At 55.2% G+C, this 22,100-nt stretch overlaps 1 protein-coding gene across 2 annotated transcripts; it reads left to right on the forward strand.

The window, feature by feature from the left end:
• Nucleotides 1-367: 367 nt before the first annotated feature.
• klf8 (Kruppel-like factor 8) lies at nt 368-18,513 on the forward strand. Of its 2 annotated transcripts, none has more exons than XM_048997828.1 (6): nt 368-1,210; nt 10,011-10,112; nt 11,924-12,416; nt 13,805-13,916; nt 15,307-15,449; nt 15,621-18,513. In XM_048997828.1, the coding sequence occupies exons 1-6, from the start codon at nt 1,184-1,186 to the stop codon at nt 15,800-15,802; spliced, it is 1,059 nt and encodes a 352-aa protein (XP_048853785.1). In that variant the 5' UTR covers nt 368-1,183; the 3' UTR covers nt 15,803-18,513. The 2 variants fall into 2 exon arrangements, with proteins under 2 accessions (XP_048853785.1, XP_048853786.1); XM_048997829.1 differs by lacking the exon at nt 368-1,210 and adding an exon at nt 9,185-9,576.
• The last annotated feature ends 3,587 nt before the right edge of the window (nt 18,514-22,100 follow it).

Below are 22,100 nucleotides of genomic sequence, written 5' to 3' on the forward strand. Positions count from 1 at the left end.
ACTTGTAATGCTATAACTAAACCTTAAGAGAGACGGGAAAACAAATTAAATAGGTTACTGCTCTTTTACAAGGGTGGATTTCAGAATGTACCACACCCTGGCATTTTACACAAAGCCACGGATTCTTTTTGACTGCATTTTAAGTCACCACACCCATATTCAAGGAATTAATTTAAAACACACGAATTCATATTTTAAAAGCGGGAGTGTTTCGTTTGCGTGTCACGGCGACACGTTTTACAGGACATCTGTGCGACATCCAGTGACAGCTGAAGTCATCCCGGTGGCCTTCAAGTATAGGCTTCGCGTGGCTGATGACAAGCCACCCTAAAAGCCGCCCATACGCAAGTCACACCAAAGAATTAACACTTCCCGCGCGCACACGGGTGCGATCGAGGTCCGGTCACGGGGTCGCGCATTTTTTGTTATCGATTTGCCAGGTCCACGCCCGGTTCCTGTTGGACCTCCAGAGTCCAGCGATGAAGCATCGGTGGAGGTGGGGGAGAAAACAGGGCATTACATCAGACCCGCGTCCACTGTGCTCAGCATCGGTCCGATCGCACAGAAAAGTGAAGGGTGGTTGATACAAAAAGGATGGAGGGGAAGAGGCAGAAGAAACTTCGGGGAGGGCTGTTTTGTTAAAAAGCCAACGGGGACGTCGCATAGGAGGACATCTGGGCGGCTCGAGGCGGGGGCCACCGGGCGCGTGCATCCGACCCCCCGGTTTCGGACCGCGATGTTGCAATGCGCGTACGCGGCGGGCGCGCCACCGCCGCCGCCGCCGGTCCGAGCTCCTCTGCGGCTGCCTGCGCTGATTGACACGGCCGAGGGGTGGGGACGCAGGGTGGGGTCACAAGCAGGGAGAGGCGGAGGAGAGACGGAGCCAGGCGAGCCCAGCCCAGCCCAGCCCAGCCCCGAGCCCGAGCACGGTAACAACACGCCGAGAGAGAGACGAGGGGGAAGAAAAGAGCGCTTCGACGGCGGGGATATGATTTAAAAAAGAGGCTCCCGGAAGACGCGACCTCTACTTTTTATTTCCCTTCCCCCTTCCCCGACACGTCCATTGGAAAAGTGGAAGGCTGCCAGCAAAAAAATATTATTATAAACATATATAATAATATCGGTTATTGTGAGACACCCCGGCCGGTCGACCCCCTTGCAGTCCGCCCGCCCAGCCAGCGAGATGCACAAGGAGACCCGCAAGAGTAAAGTAAGTCCGCCGCCGCCCTTTAGCCAGCCGCTGGCCGCTAGACCGCCTTCGTGCGCCGGGCCGGACCGGACCGTGCCGGAGCGCCGCCAGCGGGGGTAGCAGCGGGGTCGGGTTAGCTGGCGAGCCGAGCTGGGTGACGGACGGGCGCGGGGGGCGACGGCGTTTCGCGGGCGGCGTAGCGCTGGGGCGCCGCCGGGACTTTTTATGGTTAATTTGGCAGCGCTGTAAGGCGGAACCCCTGACGGGGCTCGCCGGGGGTTAGCGGGCATGTTTTGGTGCCTCCTCTCTCCACCAACCCCCCGCCGAGGTCCGAGTCGCTCCCATCCCTCGGCGGACGGGGCTCGACCGCGGGTTTAAAGTGCGGATCGAAAGAGGCAGGAAGGAAACGGCCGCTGCGGCCGCCGAGACACCATCTTAGTTTCTTAAAGAGACAGTAGCGCGCTGAGAGGGACTGTGTGTGTGTGTGTGTGTGTGTGTGTGTGTGTGTGTGTGTGTGGTGTGTGTGTGTGTGTGTGTGTGTGTGTGTGTGTGTTTGAGAGAGAGAGAGAGAGTAGGGAAGCGTGTGGGCTCGGGGGGACGGGGGTGACAGCCAGCCAGGTGATCAGACCAAGGTGTACCGAACATAAGACTTTGCCTCATTGAGTTCTGCCGTCGGGATTGACCGGGTCAGTTGGTGCCGGTGCCGTTTCCTTATCCTCTGCTGCACAGAAGCAATTCTGTGAGACCACTGCATAGGACAGAGGGTGATACAAAGTGTGAAAGACTTTCGGAGTGCGCTGGTGCACTGCAGGCACGTGCAGGTCGCTCGTGGTCTTGGCGTTATCTTGGGTGCAGACCCCATCTTGGCAACGCGCAGGGGCCAAAGCAGCATCCAGACACCTGGGCTCACGTGACTATTCATGCGAAACTTGATCATGTGATATTTGCCTCCCCAGCACTGAATCCTGGGAGTTTTAAATGCATCAATAGCTGATGAATTGGTAGTAGCAATGGCGACGGCCAAAACAGACCCCCCCCCCCCCCCCCCCCCTCCAGTTAGGAACCCCCTTTCCTTCAACATGAGGACTAGCTTAGCTATCGGCCTCCGATAAATCTACAGGGCTGGTCGGGGAAACATTCCTCACTGCTGGGGCTTGAGCAAAAGCTGGTTTTGGCAACCAAGGTGAGGACCGCCTGGCCCCTGTGTGCCCCCCACCACCCCCCACCCCCCACCACACTCGCGCCCCGTCCAGACAGAACAGCAATTATTAACAGCTACCAACAAGCCATAGTTAAGCTAGTTACAAACTGTCTGTATGTCTGTTGACAAGGAGAAGATGTAGCGGCTTGGCACCCCCCCCCCCCAACCCCCAGGGATGTCCAGCCTGACCGCTGGGGTGGGTGTAGCGCTGTTTGCTTTTGGGAATGGGATGGGCCAGTCTCCATCCAGCACCGACTGCACTATTTTTAGGATTCGGGTTTCTGTTTAAAAGCAAAAACGAACGACCAAAAAAAAAAACAGGGTTTGTCTGCTTTGACTCCTGAGCTGCCCTGGAGAATGGGAACCTTTAGACCTCATGTGTGTCCTCGATGGGGGGGCGAGGCTTCTGGAAGCCATGCCTCGCTTTCACCTTGTGTGTGTCCGTGGGCCGCGCGACGTTCTTGGCCTGGGCGCGGCTCGTGACCTGCCTCATTGCTGTCATGACTGCACACTTGGTGCTTCTCATGGCCGTGGACACCGTAGCTAACCAGCTAGCTGTCTGTCCATCTGAGCATCTCGGTACGAGTCCAGGTCCTCGGGCGGGACCCCCCGCCTTCCCAGGCCTTGAGTCCTTCACTAGCCGCGTTCTTGAGTTCTCCTGTGGGCACCCCCGCCCTCTGATGGCATGCAGCTTAAATTCGATGAGGGGTGTTGGTTGTGGCCCTTATAAATGCAGCTGTCACACGGACACAAACCCCTGACCACCTACAGATTTGCACGTCGTGCTCACGAGGGCCGCAGACCAATAAATATAGATGTAACACATTGGCCGTTGGGCCCCAAGTGTTGCTGTCTTTCGCTTGTATTTTTATATCGGTTGGGGGGGGGGCACTATGATGTCTCTGCGGGTCGCTACAAAATCAAGGGTGATCATGATTATACAGTGCCGACCTTTTATGACGAAAAGGCTTTAATCTCCACTACAGGCCACCCCTGTGATGTCGACCGTCCCGTGCATTTGGTCAGTGTGAGGTTGGTGGGTGGGGGGCCATAGGCATAGGTGGGGGGGCAGGACAGCCCGTGAGGTGGCTTTGGACTTGGGCCGTGTTGCTCATGGGGGTTTTGACTGAAACGTTGAGATGTGGGTCGTCAGGAAGCTTGAGAGGAGCCACCCTGCTCTCTAAAGGAGGGGGGAGTCATGGGGAGCAGGGGGGGGGTCCCCACTTCCTGTCCGGCATGAAAATGTCAGAAGGGCCACGCGGCTTCTGCTCTCTGCCTGGTGCAGCTGTGAGGTCTCTCTCTCTTTTTCACTCTCTCCCTCTCTCTCTCTCCCCTTCCCTCTCTCTCTTTCTCCCTCCTTGCATCTCTCTTTATCTCTCTCTTTTTTTCTCTCTCCCTCTGTCTCCCTTATTCCCCCTCTCCTTTCTTTTCTCCGTCTTTCTCTCTCCCTCCTTCCCCGTCTTCACTCTTTTTCAGTTTTTCTCTCCTTCCCCCTCTTATTCCTGTCCTCTTTCCCGCTCTCTTTGTCTCTCTCTCCTTCCCTCTCTTCCCTGTCTCCCTTTCTGTCTCCTTCCTTCTTTCCTTCCCTCTCGCATTCCTTCGCTCTCTATGTCCCTTCTTCCCTCTCTTCCTTCTCTCTTTAGTCTCTTTCTGTCTGCTTCCCTCTGTTTGTCTTTCCCTCTCTCTTCCCACCCTCTCACTTTTTCTGTCTCCCTCCTTCCCTCTCCCCTTCCTCTCCCCTCCTTTCTCTCACTCTCTCTATCTCTCCCTCCTGCTCTCCTTCCAGTGGCCACCATCTGTGTCAGCCATGGCATGAAAGGCACAGCCCCCAGTTGGGCCGAGCCCTCAGAGACCTTTGTCCCCCCCCCGCCCCCCCCACCGGGAGTGCGCGTGAGTGCCGATAAGGCGCGTCTACCCCGTGGGGGGATGGGGGGTGCAAATCGATAAGCAAGACGTTGGAAGCTGGCCGTGAGTCTGGGTCCCATGCGGGCCGGCGGGCACAGAGAGTTCCGGGTTGGTTTCTGACGTGTTTGACACGCCTGGGAAGAGAAGCTCAGTCCCCCCACCCACCCGCGCACAGAAGATACGATCAGCGACCAACGTTTACTTTGTGGGAGCTGATGGCGGAAGATCCTGAGGCGCGTGAGCCGGCGGGTGGGGACGCGGACAGGAAGCCGAGCCTGGCGTCAGCGCGGTGGGGTGGGGGGCTGAGGACTGGGCTTAGGGGGGAGGAGGGCGAAGTGGTGATGGCGGGGTAGTTTGGAAGTACAGGAAGTGTGGACCCCCCCCTACTTTTTTTTATTTTTTTTTTAAAGGAGGGTGGAGGTTAGGGGAGTTCTGGGGTTGAAAGCCCCATCGGGGGTGGGCGGGGGAGGCGGTAGAGGTCGCCCGGAGGTGGGGGAGCTGGGAGGGTTTGTAGGGATATTGCCCGTGTCTCCCCAGATTAGAGCCGGTGTGACAGAATGACCCCCCACCATCGCGGCACAATCATTAACCACGGAAAGAATCCCGTCCCCATGGTAACCCCTGCGGCTCTGCCAAGCTGGCTGCAGTGGGGGGGGGGGGGGGGGGGGAGGAGCCGCTCACAGGGCGGGGAGGGCGTGTCCCAGTGTGTGTGTGCGTGGGTATTCGTGCTTGGAGTCCTGTTTCCCCTAGCAACGTGGGGCAGCCGCGGCTCGGCCGTCCGCCGTGACCATGCCTAGCTCTCTCGGTGGCGTGGGCGTGCTGCTTCTCTCTTCCTGTCTCCCTCACGAAGAAGAGGAGCAGAGCCCCCCTCCCCATACACACACATCAGCCCCTGCACAGCCCTGCTCCAGAGCTCTTTTTACACCATTTATACTGACTGGGGGGTGGTTAATTTGCTTCAATGAAAGTGATAATTACTTGAATCAGGTGGTTTTTGTCCCAGGCTGAACCTCAGAGTCGTCCTCCTGGAGGGACAGAGTCGCTAGAGTAACAGACAAACGCGTGCGCGCGTGTATGTGTGTGCGTGTGAGGATAAGGCCGTGCGTTGGGCAGCAATCACCAGGGTGTGGTGTGATAAGGCATGGCCCCCACCTCCACCCTGCCACAGCAGCCGATGCTGGCATTGGTAGATACTCCTGGGCATTTTCCTGCACGCCAGAGGAGTGTGTGTGTGTGTGTGTCCCGTGAGTGCATGCATGCAGTGGAGCAGCACAAGCCCTACGGTCTTGTCCCTGGACGCAACGAGCCTCGCCGCCGTTCGCGCGCACGGTCGGCGTGCAGTGACGCATGCTCACGCTCTGTATGTCTGCAAGGCCCAGGGCGGAGGCCGTGCCGCGATGGCAGACACACCCAGTTGCAAAGCAGTGACTCCTTGCTCTGGGGCCGTGGAGAGCACTGGGGTTGGGGGGGGGGGGTGTGAGCCTGGGTGGGGAGAGGTGGGTGGGGGCCTCCTGGGCTCCGGCGTCGGATTGGGGGGGGAAGCGGTGCCGTACTGTCTCTTTAAGGCCGAGTGGACTGAAGTCAGAGGGAAGGAAAGCTGGGGGGGGGGGGTACATATGTAAGGTCACAGCTGTGTTGGGCTGGGTGGGGGCCTAGGGGAAGGGGTCGGGAGGGAGCGGGATCGGTGACAAACAGCACGTGGATGACACAGCGGCTCCGTCCGGGCCCCGGGAGTTGGCCCCGAGTGAAGAAGAGCACTGCGACAGCGCTGGATGGTACAGAGAGAGAGAGAGAGAGAGAGAGAGAGAGAGAGATGAGCCCCAAGGCAGCATGCCTGCCTCACGGGGAGCCTGTATTAATACTACAGAGCCATGACACACTTAAACACACGCACACTCCTCCCAGGATTGCTGGGGTGCTTCACACGCCCCTTGCAATCCCCCCCACATTTGAAACCTGGTCTCAGAGTGCCCAGAATAAACGGACAGACCCTTTTAAACGTGCCATGTCTGTGGACTTGGCATTAAGGGCACAGATTTCAGGGTTTGAGGCTCACTTTTGGGTCATTGGTTTGAGTCCCATGCATGGGTCATGGGGTCGAGTCCCGCTTGTTGGTCATGGTTTCGAGTCCCGGTCATGGGTTTGAATCCCTCTCGCTGGTCATGGGGCTGAATGCCGCTCATGGGTCATGGGTTTGAGTCCCGCTCGTGGGTCATGGGGCTGAATTCCGCTCGTGGGACATGGATTCGAGTCCCAACGGTGGGTCGTCCCCGCTCTCGCCTGGGGTGTTGGGAGTGTGATGGTGTAGAGTAGATGGGACATACTGGCAGGGCTTAAGGGCTTACAGAGGCCATACCTAGAAGACTGACTGGCTAAAACATGGCTGACTCTTAGCATGACTGTCCGGCCATTTATTTTGTTTAATCTTCATAAGTGTCAGTGTTTGGTCAGCCTGCAGTAAAGTCTGTTCTGCATCTTTCCCTCCTTTCGGGCCTTTTTATCTTTGAAATCAAAGCAGCATTAAAGCACAAATATTAGTTTATTTCATCTATCCCATGTATTGGCGCGTTAATTTGCCGGACACATCTACTGAGAGTGTCCCCACGTTAGAGGAAGCGATCTGAGTAAATCGTCCATTGTCACCTCCCCTGCCGCTGCTCTGGGTTTGAGGTCACATGACTGGCCAGCATCCGAGCACAGAGGAGGTGCCGTGGGCGAGTGTGTGTGGGTGTGAGCTCGTGTATGCAGCTGCCCTGCCGCAGCACACGCCCAGAGAAGCGCGCACGCCCCCGGGTGCACAGAGACTAGTATGCGTGATCGACATGTACACCGTGTACACAGATATACACACACACACACATCCCCAGCAGCGGGGGCTGCTTGCTGTGACGCACTCGAGACAGTGTTGGAGGTGTGTGTGTGTGTGTGTGTGTGTGTGTGTGTGTGTGTGTGTGTGCCTGCGTGCGTGCGTGCGTGTGTGTGTGTGTGTGTGTGCCTGCGTGCGTGCGTGCGTGCGTGCGTGCGTGTGTGTGTGTGTGTGTCGTCTTCCACATTAACACTCTGCACTGGTCGCAGGGCGTTGGAGTCCTGTTGCACCCCCACCCAGTCCCCCAAACACAGAGCCTCCTGATCACTGACTCTCATTAACCCCCCCCCCCCAACACTGTCCCTCAGAGAGTGAAGGGGGGGAGGTGATGGGCTGGTCTGCCCTCTGGAATTTGGGCAAAGGTTTGATTTGTGTACTAAGCGGGGGCTGGGTTGTGGGTGGGGGGGGTCTGCTTTGCACAGGATGGTCCCCTTTGCACTGAGGCACGTCCCCCACCTCAGCCCCCCCCCCCCAAGCCCTCCACGGGGGTCCACAGGGGCCCCGGGCAGAAAGCTGGAGGTGCGGCCTTAAATCTCATGTTACGGGATTGTGCAATCGGCACAGAGCCCTCCCCGGCCCCGGCACCCAAAAACAGCCATCCGGCACGGGGCTTCCAGCCTTGGCCCCCCATGCCTGCTTAGAAAACCCCTCTGGCTGCAGTCCGATCTCCCCTTAAAGGAAAAAAATAAAAAAGTTCCTCTCTAAAACTCTACAACTCCCTGAACTGGATAACACAGATTTGCCGTGTTTAAACGTCCATAGTACAGTTAAGTAGAAGTCCAGCCTCTTTCCTGAAGGTATTTACTGTATGTCCACTTTAATACACAGCTCTTCTTTTATTTTTAAGTGCTTGATGCTGTCGATACGACACAAAGCCGGTTCGCAGCTAATTCGGTTAGCCGCCGGATCGTCCGGCTCCCGTCCCTTTAAGGGAGTGTTTTTCAGCAGGACTTGCTCGGTCTCTCTTCATTGCTGGGTCTGGAGTACTTTGTTTTGCTCGGCCCCTCCTGTGTACCCGCCCTGACATCGAAACATTTCCAAAGCAGTTCTGTCGCCCAGGAACGTTATTCCGTCGTTCGGTCATATTATCCCGGTTTTGCATCGCCTGTCTTGTCGAGTGGATGCTGTCGGTCTTGTCTTGCCGTTTGATTCCGTTTGGTGCCGAAATGTCAGTTATGTAATGAGCAGGCCGGTGTCTCTTTGTTTAGTGTGCTTATTTGCTGGTGTAAAACCCGAGTTGTCGCTGTGCGTTCCGATGGCCCTGTTAATTTCGGCGGCACGAGAGCGGTTGATGCTAATTAAAAGCGTCTGAGGGAGACAGTCACATTTTCTCTCTCTACTCTGGAGGCTTCATACCCGTGGACCAAATGACCAGCATCTTTCGGCAGGACGGGTGGATGGATGTGAGTCTTAGGCGGCGAATTAAAGGCTGATTATGACTCTGGCGTTTGAGAGGAGCTTACCACCCTCAGGCCGGGGATACCGGGCTATTACAGTGCATGTGGGTCAGGGGTCAGAGGTCATGGGGGGGGGGGGGGGGGGGTCAGAATGGGCGGGGCCTCACCTGCTTTCCTCTGCTCTTTCCCAGTGGTGAGTTTCTAGAACTCGGCATGAATGACCCGGAGTTCTGGGATGGATATTGGGAGATGTAAAAATCCCCGTGCTTGTGGGGTCTACAGGGGTGTGTGTATGTGTGTGTATGTGTGTGTATGTGTGTGTATGTGTGTGTTCCACTGTCCTCGCTCCATCCGGACGCCCGCGGGTCACTCAGAGGGCCCTGACCCAGATTGAGGCTCTGCGTTCCTCTCTAATCCCCTTCCCCCCCAACACCCCATAGCCCCTTCTTTAATGAAACCCTCCCCCACTCACAGCTTCCTGCTGGGGTGGGTGTGGGTCTGGGCCCCACCCATCCCACCCTCTTATATTCCTGGAACTGCTCCACCCACCCGGCATGAAAGCCAGAGGAGGACCCCCGTTAAACACGAGCACATGCCCCTCTCCCCTGGCCCCCCCCCCCGTCTCGGAACGCAGCGGGAAAAGGGCCCCCTTCGGCCAGGCCTGCTCCAAACCTGCGAGAACCTCGCGCCCTCGGCGCCGTCTGGCCCGGAAATCGGTGCTGACCCAGTTTTATTATTTTACGGTGCTGAAATTCACCAGGGCGTGGCATTGGCTGACTGCGAGCCGGCTGGTGAGCTGCTCGGTGGGGGGGGGGATGGGCTGGCCACACCCTACAGTGATGGGTGTGGCCACGCCCCCGGGTGGAATCCGCCGCAGCTGGCTCGCGGGCGGCCCCTCCTCCGCTAAGCATTACCGTCCCACTCCTGAGTGCTGCGGCTCAGTCTGGAGACTTGCTGGTGTGTCTCTCTGTGCTCTCGGCTCTGAGGAACAGGGTGTGACTCTGGTTGCTATAGAAAGGTTTGCCGAGTACTCCTCCCTCTCTCCCTCTCTCCCTCCCTTTCTCTCTCTCATTCTCCCACTCCTGTCCTTCCCTGAGTCACACTGTCTAGGATTACATCTCCTTCTTGTCCTTCCTCTCCAGTTTTTAATGTCTCTCTCTTCCTCCCGTTTTCTCGCTGGTGAAGGTGAAGTTCTCCTCCTCCTCTCTCTCGCTTTGCTAAGCGCCCCGGTGGCGGCTTTGCCTGCTTTCTTGCTCCATCTGTCTCCTCCTCCTCTTGTTCCTCCTGCCTGAATCGCATCTCTCTCCTAACACCTGACTGCTCCCTCCTCTCTGCTACCTCTCTGTTTGTGACCTCCCCCAGTCTTCTCTCTCTCTCTCTCTCTCTCTCTCTCTCTCCCCTGTTATCTTATATTTAACATTTGCCCCCACCCCCCCCCCGCCCCCCCCACAGTGCGAAGCAAGTCCTAAGAAGCCCCGCACCTCCAACTCTGACTCCAAGGGAACGATGCCGGCGGTGCAAGTGAAGGTGGAGCCAGAGGAGGCGGAGAGCTCGGTGAGTGTGCGAGCGTTTTTGGCGGTGGGGGGTGGGGGGTGGGGGGTGTGGGAGATCACATGACACTTCCTCCGAAAGGCAGACCCTGGGGACAGAGAGCCTGGCTTCGTATAGGCAGAGGGCAGAGACAGGGGGCGTTTATTTCATTAGCGTTTGGGGATGGGGGGGAGGGCGCTGTACACCTGGGCCTCTCGTCAGTTACCGCCTGGCTTGCTGACCTTCCTTTGGGTTAAAGCAGGGGGCGCTGGAGGGCGGGCGGCCATCCCTCCCGTCACTGCGGGATTTTGCTGGGGCTCTGGCGAAACACACCGAGGGAGGCTTCCATCCCCCGGTAGCCATGGCAACCGGGCTCTGGCGGGAGCTCTGTGATGTAGCCTGCCCGTACCCGCCCACCCCACCCCACCCCACGCCGCTGGCACACTCTGTGCGGCTCATACGGGCTGTACACACATGCGGACGCGCGGCGCACGTGTGCGGACACTCGGGATGGGGCTGACGCACGCGTGCCGCTTTGTCCTCCCGCTACAGAGGCACTCTCGCACAAAGAGGAAGTGCCGCACGGCTCTTCCTCTGATGTCGGGCCTGGCGGCCGGTGGGGGGGGTCTGCCCGGTGCGGCTGAACTTTACACACCCTCATTGACCCGGCGTTTTGAGGGGCAGCGGGCAGGATTGGCTGGCGTGTCGACACGTTGCGGAGGCGCTGCTGTATCTGCGGGGCCCACAGTGGGCTGCCGCTCCCTGGCCCTCCTCCTCCTCCTCCTCCTCCTCCTCCTCCTCTCCCGGCTCCATGCCGATGACCTCACAGGCAGGCATTCGGGATTTAATTCTCCCATCATCAACATTCAGCGTCTGTTGCAAACCGTCCAGCGGCCACCCGGGAAGCGGAGGAAACGAACGAGAAGTTTCCGGGCACCGAGGCCCACGCGGGCTTGTGTTCACACCCCCCCCCCCCGAACTGTTCCTGTGGGCGGGGCTGAGGCAGGGCACCCCGGAAGAGATGGCTATCAGACACGGCTGCTGGAAAGGGCCCGCCTACAGCACCAGTGGAGCGAGACGCTTAGATTCTATGGTTACTGCGGCAGCTTGGGGGGGGGGGGGGGCATGGAGCACAGACCCGCTTGCTTATGTACTTATATATTTGCTGAGGTGCTTCGCCATGTTGGCTTTTGGAGGGGGGGGGGGGTGTATTTGGGTCGAGCCAGGGATAGAGGAGGAATAGGCGGACTGGGGGGGGCGAAGGGGTGGGAATTTGGGAAGGAGGCGAGGAAGTGAGTCAGCTGGTACCTTCCAGTTTCCATGACAACCGGAGGCCTTTCCCACCCACTCTCCTTTTTCTCTCCCCCTGCCCCACCCCCTTCCTCCCTCTCTATCTCTCTTTTTAATTTATTATTTTTTTTTTTTATTTTCCCTTTTCTCTGTGGCCTCCCTTTGTCTTCCGTGGCTGGTTTCGATTTGGGCTCCTCGATAAAATTCTGCGTCAGGCATCCAGAGTGGCCCCCATCCCCCCCCCCCCCCCCCCCCCATTTCGGATCAGCCCGGATTCTGACAGCATGCCAGCACTGAGGGATCCGTGCTGGTTTCATCGACGGACACCATCCCCTGCGGCTGGGCGTGGGCCGCTGTTAGGGTGGGAGGGTGTTATGCATTTACCTGCTTTTGCTGTAAGGGAATCGGTAAAGTGACCAGTCGGGAGAAACATAAACCAGTTAATAGGGCACACGGTGCTGCTGGGGAATCCATCCCTGCGTGTGTCTGTGTCTGTGCGTGTGCGTCCTGCTGATCTTCTTTCCCACCGCGTCCCCCCCACCCAGAAACCTGAGGCCTGTGAGGACTCCCCATCTCCCGCCGGGCCCAAGGCCAAAGGCCCCGCCCCCTCGGAGTCTGCTTCCCCCCCGCCCCTCTGCACGGCCAAGCCTGAGATCCTGTCCGTGGACCAGACGGAGCCGGTCGACCTATCCCTGAACAAGCCGCGATCCAGCCTCCCGCCGGCGACGGCGGCCGCGTCCAGCCCCTCAGGCGCTGCCACGCCGGGCGCCCAGGCCGTGACCACCACCCCCATCCCAGCGGTGCTGTCTCCTGGCTCCATCCTGGCCTCCACCCAGGGCGTGGGCGGCCAGCAGATCCTGCACGTCATCCACACCATCCCATCGGTGAACATGCCCAGCAAGATGGGTCAGCTGCAGACTATCCCCGTGGTGGTGCAGTCACTGCCCGTGGTCTACACCACCATGCCCAGCGACGGCATGGCCACCGCCGCCATCACCGTGCCCCTCATTGGCAGCGATGGCCGCTCCGAAGGCTCTGGTGAGTATCCCTTCACCTCCGCCTGCTCCGCAAGAACGGCGCGGACATCAACAGAATCTCCCGCCGCCTAAAAACATTTAATTAATTCAGCAGATGCTTCATAAATTTCTTTTGAGGTATGGCTCAGCGGCCCAGCGGCGCAACCGTTCAGTCATCCATGGGATTTGAACCAGCGGCCTTATGATCTTAACCCACTGAGTCACACACCCTTCGCGACGGAAACATTATAATTCATCCCGGTACAGCTTTGCTAACAATACTAGCAGCTTAACCTTGTCCCCCATGCTCTCCTGGCTGTAAACATTCCATCGAGTACTAGTTAAGAGGGAGATGTCAACCGCTAGGATATGCTAACAGACCCGGAGACCTGGTTAACAGCGCTGCGAATCCCTTTCAGGTCGTGAGTGGGTTTAACAAATGGCCCTCTTGTTTACGTTTGAGTAAGCGGACACATTTGTCCAAAGCAAAGTACAGTTTTTTTGAGAAAGCAGGGTGCGCAGTAATTGGGGATTAAGGCCCTTGCTCAGGGGCCCAAAAGTGAAATGGACCATGGGATTTAAACCAGCAGCCTTCTGGTGCCTAACTCGCTGAGCCACTCACTGTCCTCTCGTTCTCATAAAGCATTACTGTGTTCAGGTCCACCGTGACTCTGGTCCTCTCGCTTTGAACGTGAAAAAGTACGGCGTCGTCGTCTCGCATTGAGGAAGTCTGAGCTGGCTTTCCGACAAACAGGATCTCGAATGACGCCCGGGTTTGGGTGCGAAACCGCAACGGTGCCACCAAACAGGACCTGGGCTAGGACCCTGAGGTGACCGTGATCTGCCTGGGAAACTGTGTGTGTCATGGTGGACAGGACAATCCACCCCCATGCTCTTTGGCCCCCAGTGGGGGGGGGGTCACATGGCTGCGTTTTCACGCCTTCCGGCCTGGTTACTCCCGGCATATTCACAGAGAAGATGGGCCCTTTACACTTTGAATGTGGTGTTGAGCATGGTTCGGGGGCGGGGGGGCAGGTTTTCCGCGAACAATGGGACAGGCGGGTAAACTTTGAACAGCCTGCTCACTCATTCTGCCGTTCAGCAGGACCTGAAACAGAATGTTATTTTGTGGTTATGTGTTTTTGTTTTATTATTATTATTATTATTATTAATCTGAGCTTTATTACAGAGTTTAACCCATATATATATATGTGTGTGTGTGTGTGTATGCATATATATTTTTTGCTGGACCCACTGAGGCACTGGACATGTCGTGCAAGGGTCCAAGAGCAGGCCCCTTTACTGGGATCTGTGGACGTCTGTCAGCTCGTTAGTGGGGGCTGCCATCGAACGAGAGAAGGGCGATAATTTGACATTGAGCCGTGACCTTTGACCTCTGACCCCTGACAGTACGCATCAAGCCCGGGTCTGCATCGCCGGTGGAGTTCCAGAGCGACAGTGATGTGGAGAGTGGCACCGAGTCCGGTTCCGCCTCCTTCAGCACGCGGGGCATGGATACCGGGTGAGTGAGCATGCCGTCATGCCCCCCCCCCGCCTCAGTACTGCGTCACCTCCGTAGGACTCTTACATAAGGCCTCGTGCAGCTTACGTGCTTGGGGGGCAAGGGGTCAGGGCATTGTGTGTGAGAGCAGGCTACACACATCTGTGTGTGTGTGTGTGTGTGTGTGTGTGTGCATGCGTGCGTGCGTGTGTGTTGCTGGGCAGGGTTGTGCCTCAACTGGGTGTAAACAAGGTTACGTAATGCTGCCTGGTGTCACACCTCCCTTAAGAGAGAGCGAGGGAGGGGGGCGTGGGGGCTGTGAATGAAAAAAAAAAAATCCTTTTCTGGTGCAGTGTGTTTGAGCAAACGGCCGGGGTGATGGGTGGGTGGGTGGGGGGGGGGGGGAGAGAAAAGGCTGGGAGGAGGAAGGGAGGGAGAGAGGAAGGAAAGGAGGGGGTGGGACCCAGAGAGAGAGAGAGAGAGAGAGAGAGAAAACAAGAGGGTGAGAGGGAGGGGAGCGAGCGGGAGACAGCACTGGACTGGAAACTGTCCAGCTGTGTGGGATCTGGGGTAGCGCTCCCTCTGGTGGCTGTTTCAGGGTATGGCACCCTGTGTGCAAGCTACGGGAATGAGCGACGGAGGTGAGAGTGTGTGATGTGAACCGTGTTAAACGGGAGCTGCTAACAGGCAAGTGGACGCCGGCATCAGCATGTGCCGAGTCCAGGGTTAAAAGGTACGGGTGATGACTGACGGACCCTTTTCCAGAATATTCCGCTCTCATTGTTACTCCGGCTGGGCAGCTGGCTTTTAATTTATTTGTTTAATTTTTTTTTCTGATACATGTCGCTGCACGTTGTACCTGTATGACTATGCACGTGACAATTGAAGAATCTTGAACCCATCATGCCTTGCCGACGTGCCCGTGAGGTCATCGGATCGAATCCCGTGGGTCGCTCCGAAGAGCATAATTGTTGTGGTGGTGGGTGTGTCCTGTGCAGGGTGTGGCCCCGCCCTGCACCGGCAGCCCGTCGTAAAAGGACCCGCCCGCCCTCGGAGATAAGGCGGCTGCCGAGCGTAACTGCCGTGTGCAGCCTGCCAGTAGCATTCCTAACGCGGGTCACTCCCAGGCACATGCAGACCACATTCACCGGGCTGCCGAGCGCCATTATTTCAAGGCAAAGTGAGGACTGTAGAAATAAGCACAAGGACTACCCGAAATGGCACTTAACTTGGAGTAACCCACCTTCTGTGTGTGTGACAGTTAAAGCCTTAGGCTTTAGTTCGGTGTGGGGGGGGCTGCTCCAGGGGCATCATGGGAAATGACTGTCACATTCCGTGCCTAACCAAAGACTCTTGTTCCTTCTCCCTCTCCGCCCCTCGTCGCCTCGCCTTCCCGCTCTCCCTCCTCTAGCTCGGGGGCCGACCTGGACATCCCGGCTGACCCCGATTCGCCGGACATGAAGAGGAGGCGAGTCCACATGTGTGACTATGACGGCTGCAACAAGGTCTACACCAAGAGCTCCCACCTGAAGGCACACCGCAGGATACACACAGGTACACCCCCCCCCCCCAGTGCCTGAGTTTGGTTCGGTCCAGTCTGGTTCCGCGAGTCACGTGACCAGGCCAGGCGAGACCGTGATGCGTGCAGATGCGGTGTTACCGTCTGGGCCCTGGCTAATTTCTGCTTGGGTCTAACCCTCCCCCCCCCCTGCCCCCCCCCCCCAGGGGAGAAGCCGTACCACTGCACCTGGGAGGGCTGCACTTGGCGCTTCGCCCGCTCCGACGAGCTGACGCGTCACTTCCGCAAGCACACCGGCATCAAGCCCTTCCGCTGCACAGACTGTGACCGCAGCTTCTCGCGCTCCGACCACCTCGCGCTGCACCGGCGCCGCCACGTCATGATGTGAACCGCGTGAGCGCGCTACCATGGAGATGGCGGCTCAAGAACCACGCGCCGGGTGTGGGAGGTGGGACTACAGATGGCTCCGCCTCCCCCAACCCAGCTCTCCTCCCTCCCACCTTCTCCCACGTATGGGGGAGGAGCTGAGTGACAGTGGGAATTTCTTGGTCAGTACGCCACGTTTGTTAGTCATAACCCCCACACCCCCTCCATAGGAGCCAGAGTACCCCCCCCCCATTACCGTAGGTGTGAAATTCAACCCCGGGGGCCAAAAGCCTTATTACACAGGTGATCTGGAAGCATGGAAAGTATAATAACTAATGTGGCCCCTAGGTGGTTTGGGGTGGGGGGGGGTGTGCTGGCTCAGCTGGGGGGCGGGGATGTATGCCGCCACCCCCCCCCCCCCCCCCCGGAATGGACTCTTCTTGCTGCTGCCGCATGGCTAGGCAACACGCCCAGGACTCTTTAACAGCGCTGACGGGGTGGGGGGGTAAGAGGGCCATCACATACTCATCTTCTGGGATTATTTTCGGGGGCAACATCCTGAGCTGTCTTCTGATCGTTTACTCAGTGGATTTTTTTTTTTCCCCTCTTAATTATAATTACTGTTTTCAAATTTTGAATTTTTTTTTTAAACGTTGTAGGTTATCGTTTTCCACAGCGGGTTCGGAAAGCTCACCCCACCCTCGTTGTCGTCGTCTCCGATGCGGCCCGGGGGAGGGGCTCGCCGCCGTTAACGTTTCACATGCCGGCGTGTGGCATGTCCGTAAGCGACCCTGGGGAACATGAGGTGGGGAGAAGCTGTGAATCCGTTGGCGTGTCCCTTATTTAATCCCTGACGCTGTAAGACTTCCATCTTCCTGTACCCTTAGATTTAACGTCAGTGTTCTCGGTTGGTTCCGTCGAGACTGGCTAAGGAACGTCACGATCCCCATTATGACACGAACCGCAACTCGCCTGGCTTCAGCAAAGGCTGTGAAACAGCTTGAGATTGAACACGCTACCCGCAGGGACTGGAGTGGGGGGGGAACATGCGTGCCTCAGAGATTTCCCTTTTTTTAAAAGCTTATTATTGTGTAATAAATGAATTCTGGGGTGATGTGCTGCTACTGGCTGAGTTTTAGCCCCTGAAGGCCGAGTGAAATTTACCAGGGTTAAGTGGCAGGGTGGGCTTGTTTGCGGGGCCTGTGAAGCAGAGGACCCCACCCAGGACCGTCTTCTATCAGCCCCCCCCCCTCCTAGCTCCTGCCTGGGAGCATGCGCGCACTAATGCCAGATGCCTGAAGGGGGCGCCCATCCCCACACGTCGCCCTACATTATTGTCACTGGCCTTCAGCTGTTGTCGCTGGTGTCATTTTGTGGCCGGCTGCTCCTCTTGGCGGGCAGCGGGCACCCTGTGAGATCCTGGCAGCCGTGGGTGCCAGTCAGTTAGCCGCCACTCGGAGTACGCGTGGAGGAAGGCAAAGGATACAAGCCGAGACCCAGCAAGCAACATGGGGGGGGCTAGATGATTATATTTCTTTTACGTAATCTAAAGTGTTACTAAGCACATCTTTTTTAAAAGAAATGTGTATTTAATTGCAATTCTTTTTGTAAACTGTTCATAGACATTAGGACAATGATGAATAATTAAAAATACAGTAAAACAAAATGTACATAATGTATATAAGTACTCAGAAGTGCAGAATACATGTAACGGGTGGATATCTATTTTTAACACTGACTAGACAATGTGAAATATCTTTCGTTTTATTTTTCTTTTTTTTCCCCTCTGGTTTTAAGAAACGTGTTAACTCCTTTTTGTTTGTTTTAATTATGCGAGAAGTTTCACGTGTGTTGTGCTCACTGGTGTTGCATGGAAAGTACCATTTTTTTATTATTTTTTTTGGTGAAAGTGGGGAGCACGTGCAGCAATGGACCGCCAGCACGAGATCATCCATACGGTGGTGTCTCCCAGAGACTGGCCAGCCTCCCTTAATGCTGGCGGCCCCAGATTTGCAGCGCGCACACGCATCAAATGATTCCTCTGTAACGTCGCCCGCTCCATTTGCTTACACCTTGTAGACGAGCAGGTCAAACGGCATCCAACAATAACGAAATTCCAGCCTCCCCTCCCCCCAACCCAGACGAATATACGACTGTCTGATGACCTGTCATGTCTCGCGTAAGTTGAGAGATTCAGTTTGCAAAGTTTTTAGTTACTGCTCGAGGTTTATTTAAGTACACCCGCCACTGTTTCTTTTCGTGGACTATCTAGCTGAGGCTTTTTAAAACTTCTTTCGTTAATGATTGTATTGCCGCAAGACGTAAAGACCGGTATGTGACTGTTAGCAGTGTGGATAAATGGCAAACTGAAGGGAACAGCGCCCTCTGGTGCTGGAGTGATGTTAATGACAAAGGACTTGTGCGCGTGTGTTTCTGTGCGTGTGTACGGGTGCGCCTGTGTGCTTCTACTCATCATAATCTAAATCTTCTTAAAAATCATAGGTATTTTATATTGAATGCAGTAATTTATGGGCCAGTAATATAATACTCAGTGCAATGCAGTTATTGTTATAATACAAATATTTCTTTTGTATTTGTACAGAACAAATGTGTAAAGATCAGCGAGGAAAACGTGAGCTTTTTGATACTGTGAGAAATGGTGTGAAAAGTCAGTTTCCCTGTACAGTTGTGATTATCCCCCCCCCTTTTATAGAATAAAATGTTTTTGGTGCAGCTTCCGTATGGGTTCGTGATTCGGCGACGTCAAATCTTATACCTGGTGATAATATTTACGTCGTCAGGGTTACAGTATCAATAACACAAAGCTTCACTTCTACAGATACCTTTAAGTTGCCTTCTGTGTAGTATGGAGAGATCTTGTTTTTACAATGGCTCTCAAATATCTGGATACCAGAGTTTCCGAATTATGAAACGCGATTTATGTAATATTACAGTCAAATATTCAATATAAAGTACAAATATTTGCTGTTGCCATTGTCAAATTCTTAAATGCGAGCTCAGTTTTCACACAAACTTCTTATACGGTATTAAACCAGACATTCACGGTCTTTCCGTTATAAATTACTCTGAACATATTTTAGGGAACATATTGTTGTTGTTTATATATATATATATATATATATATATATATATATATATATATACTGGTCATGCATAGATTGCATTTGCTTAAGAGACGTCTTAGAGGAGATTACCCCGCGGAATCAGCGGTCTGTTAAAACGGAACGCCCTGTGCTCCGAGCGCAATTCCGCGTGGTGGGGGCTTGCCAGGCGAGTATGAGCGCATCCCTCGGCCAACTCCGGTACAACCACCATGTTTGTACCTCCGTTTGCATTATAAGTATGCATGGGAATGTTTATAATTCACAACCTAACACGAACAGCCAGGACGTTTGCACATTGTCCTATTCGAAGTTTGGAACAATAAATCTGCATCATTCCTAATGTTGATTTCCCCACGCGTGCGCGGTGCTATGAAAAGTCAAGTCCAGCTGATAACTGCGAAACGCAGCAGCATGCAAATAGCAGATCGCGATGCGGGGGGCGACACAAAGGTTACCTATGAATACTAAATTAGTAGGCTAACATGCGGGTTAGATTACCACTACTGTAAACATTAAGAATAGAAGGATTTCTCACTCAAAGACGAGCAAAAACCTGCCACTATTCGCTTAATCCTGTTTTGCCGCCCGCAGAGTAATTTCAGGGATGTTCTGCTCTATATTCTCTATAACGAGCGCTGTCCTAAAATGATTCTAGCGTCAGGGTTTACACCGGGAGCGTAAATTGCACCGACACTGAACACCTGCGCCCCACCCAGAAAAACACAGGAAGGGAAACCTTACATGTGTTATGAGAATTTAAGAAAGTGGCCACACTGAAATGCATTTTTATCAGTGATATCCTTCAACACGTCACTCACAGCGGAACCACATATACTCTGCTTGACGGTTTTCCGAGTCTGAATTATATTGCTCGTAACGGCCCTGCATAGCTGGGCCACAAACTGCAGCGAAAGGTGAACTAGTTTTGGTTCTTAGTGGAGATCACGGGAAGCACGGAGGGTACCGGAGGCCAAAATGCCGCCGCTGGCCCTTGTGCTCTGCGCAACAAACATGCTGCAAAGCCCACCGGGGGATGCTTTCAAAGCGACGAGGACTCCGGGAGGGCAATGGAGCTTTTGGACCTAGCCTGAGCGCCCCCAGGAACATGAGGTACGGACCGCCCGCTGCCGTCGTGCCCGAACAGCAGCGCACCGTGTGCTTGCGTTCAGAGAAACCGCCTGCTTGCACTTCAAGGACCGTCACGCCCCGTAGCAGGAGAACAGAACATGGACGCTGCGTACTTCATGCATCCTTCATGTGACACTTGTTTTTAGATTTTAGCTAAACATACACGAAGCATGTCAGATCGAATCAGCCCTAGTCCCGGCATCCCTGCGCTGGGTTGCTGCTTGCCAAAGGGCTCGTGGATAGTTAGCCATGGTTACCGGCTACAAAACTCTAAGCAGAGCCGTTACTCTCTTCGCAGTTTAGGCCTCTGAAGCTCCAGCCCCCTAGACGGCCCTGCTCCTGTCAGAAACAACTGCTGGCATTTTTTTAATTATTAAAGTTCCTCCGCCCCGAACCTGGAACGTGAAAGCAGTCCTGCTAAAGGTTTCCCTCTGGATGTATGTCGTCCCTGCATGCACCTCCTCCAACATGCGCATTTCTGTTGCCTGGATTTCACTGAACCTCCTGACCTGCTTGGGGGGGGGGGCGGGGGGGTAAAAAGAATGCTGTGCTCTGTGCTGTACGTTCGTGCAGTTTCGCGACTGCCAGCAGGTGTCTCTGTTGAGCTCTGAGAGGATCCCTAGTGTGTTAACCCCTCACCAGCGCCTGCGAGCTGTCCGAGGCAACATATCAGGCATCAAACCCGGGTCCCACGTGCATCTCACAGCCCGCGCAGCTGGCGTTATCTGCCTTTACAGGAATAGGGCAGCTACAACAAAGAGTAAGTAAACAGAGAACAAAAATCTCAATTTTAGCTGGGATCACTCCTCAGCCGATGAAGGCTTGCATAAACTGACTCTAGTCCAGCAAAGCCGAGCCCTAGTGAACCAAATATAAAGTACAACACAAATTACGATTTCAAATCGCTAACATCCATCCATCCATCCATCACTGGAACAGCTTAATCCCAACTAGGGTTGCTGGGGGTCCCGGAGCCTATCCCGGGAGCAAGGGGCACAGTCACCAACACTCCCACACACACACACACACACACACAATTTAGACTCGCCAATCAACCTGCCCTGCATGCTTTTGGACCGTGGGAGGAAACAGGGGCCCCCAGTGGAAACCCACACGAACATGAGGAGAGCGTGTAAACTCCACACAGAAAGGACCCGGGACCGAACTGCAAGGGATGACCATGCCGCCCTCAAAAGCTAACAGCAGTGAGGAATTAGCACCTTGATGGACCTTTGAGGTCACAGGTCATTACATTGATTACTGCGGAGTCAGATCCGACCTGAGAAATGTCACCCGAGTGAATGTAAGGCCACTTCATGACGACATGCACCCTCAGCTCCGCTCTGATACACTTTTCTTCTGTTCGCAGAAGCCCTGTGTGTCTGTTAGCTGTTAGTGTCTGTGGTTGCACTCAGAAACCCACATGCAGGTGCTGTTGTGTTGGGAAGTGGTGGGGAGGGAGCGTGGGAAGTGATGGGGGGGGGGGGGGGGGGGGGGCGTGGCCCGGCCAGCTGCTCGCAAACACACTGACCTGAATGCGGTCTGCTCGGCTGAGCGTTAAAATTTTGCAAGCTGTGGATAACAGAGGGATGCAAGTTTTCCCCCCCCATATGTACAGATACTTGTTTACAAGATTCTAGCAGCTGTCTTGGTAAGGCACTCCCCCTCCCCCCCCCCCACCCCCAAGCAAGAATTTGCTTTACTTCAGTTACTAATGTACACTCACTGTGCACTTAATTATGAACACCTGCATACCTGTGTATTCATGCAATTACGTAATCAGTCAGTCAGTCATGTGGCAGCGGCACAATGCAAGAATCACGCAGACACAGGTCAGGAGTTGCAGCTTATGTTCACAGCAAGCACCCAAATGAGGAAATGACGTGCGATTGTCGGTGCCAGGCAGGCTGGTTTGAGTATTTCTGTAACTGCTGACCTCCGGAGATTTTCATGCACAACAGTGTCCAAAGTTTGCACATAATGGTGTGGAACAAAACAACAACAACAAAAAGTTCCAGAGAATGGCAGCTCTGTGGATGGAAATGCCCAGTTTACGAAGGACGGCCA

Source organism: Brienomyrus brachyistius, unplaced genomic scaffold (assembly GCF_023856365.1).
Source record: "Brienomyrus brachyistius isolate T26 unplaced genomic scaffold, BBRACH_0.4 scaffold35, whole genome shotgun sequence".
NCBI lineage: Eukaryota > Metazoa > Chordata > Actinopteri > Osteoglossiformes > Mormyridae > Brienomyrus > Brienomyrus brachyistius.

Bases quoted from the DNA above. Each gene is read 5' to 3' on its own strand.
- klf8 (XM_048997828.1), top strand. From the start codon at position 1,184: ATGCACAAGGAGACCCGCAAGAGTAAA. The intron at 10,113-11,923 runs GTGAGTGTGCGA...CCCCCCACCCAG, and splicing joins CAGAGGAGGCGGAGAGCTCG to AAACCTGAGGCCTGTGAGGA. The intron at 12,417-13,804 runs GTGAGTATCCCT...GACCCCTGACAG, and splicing joins TGGCCGCTCCGAAGGCTCTG to TACGCATCAAGCCCGGGTCT.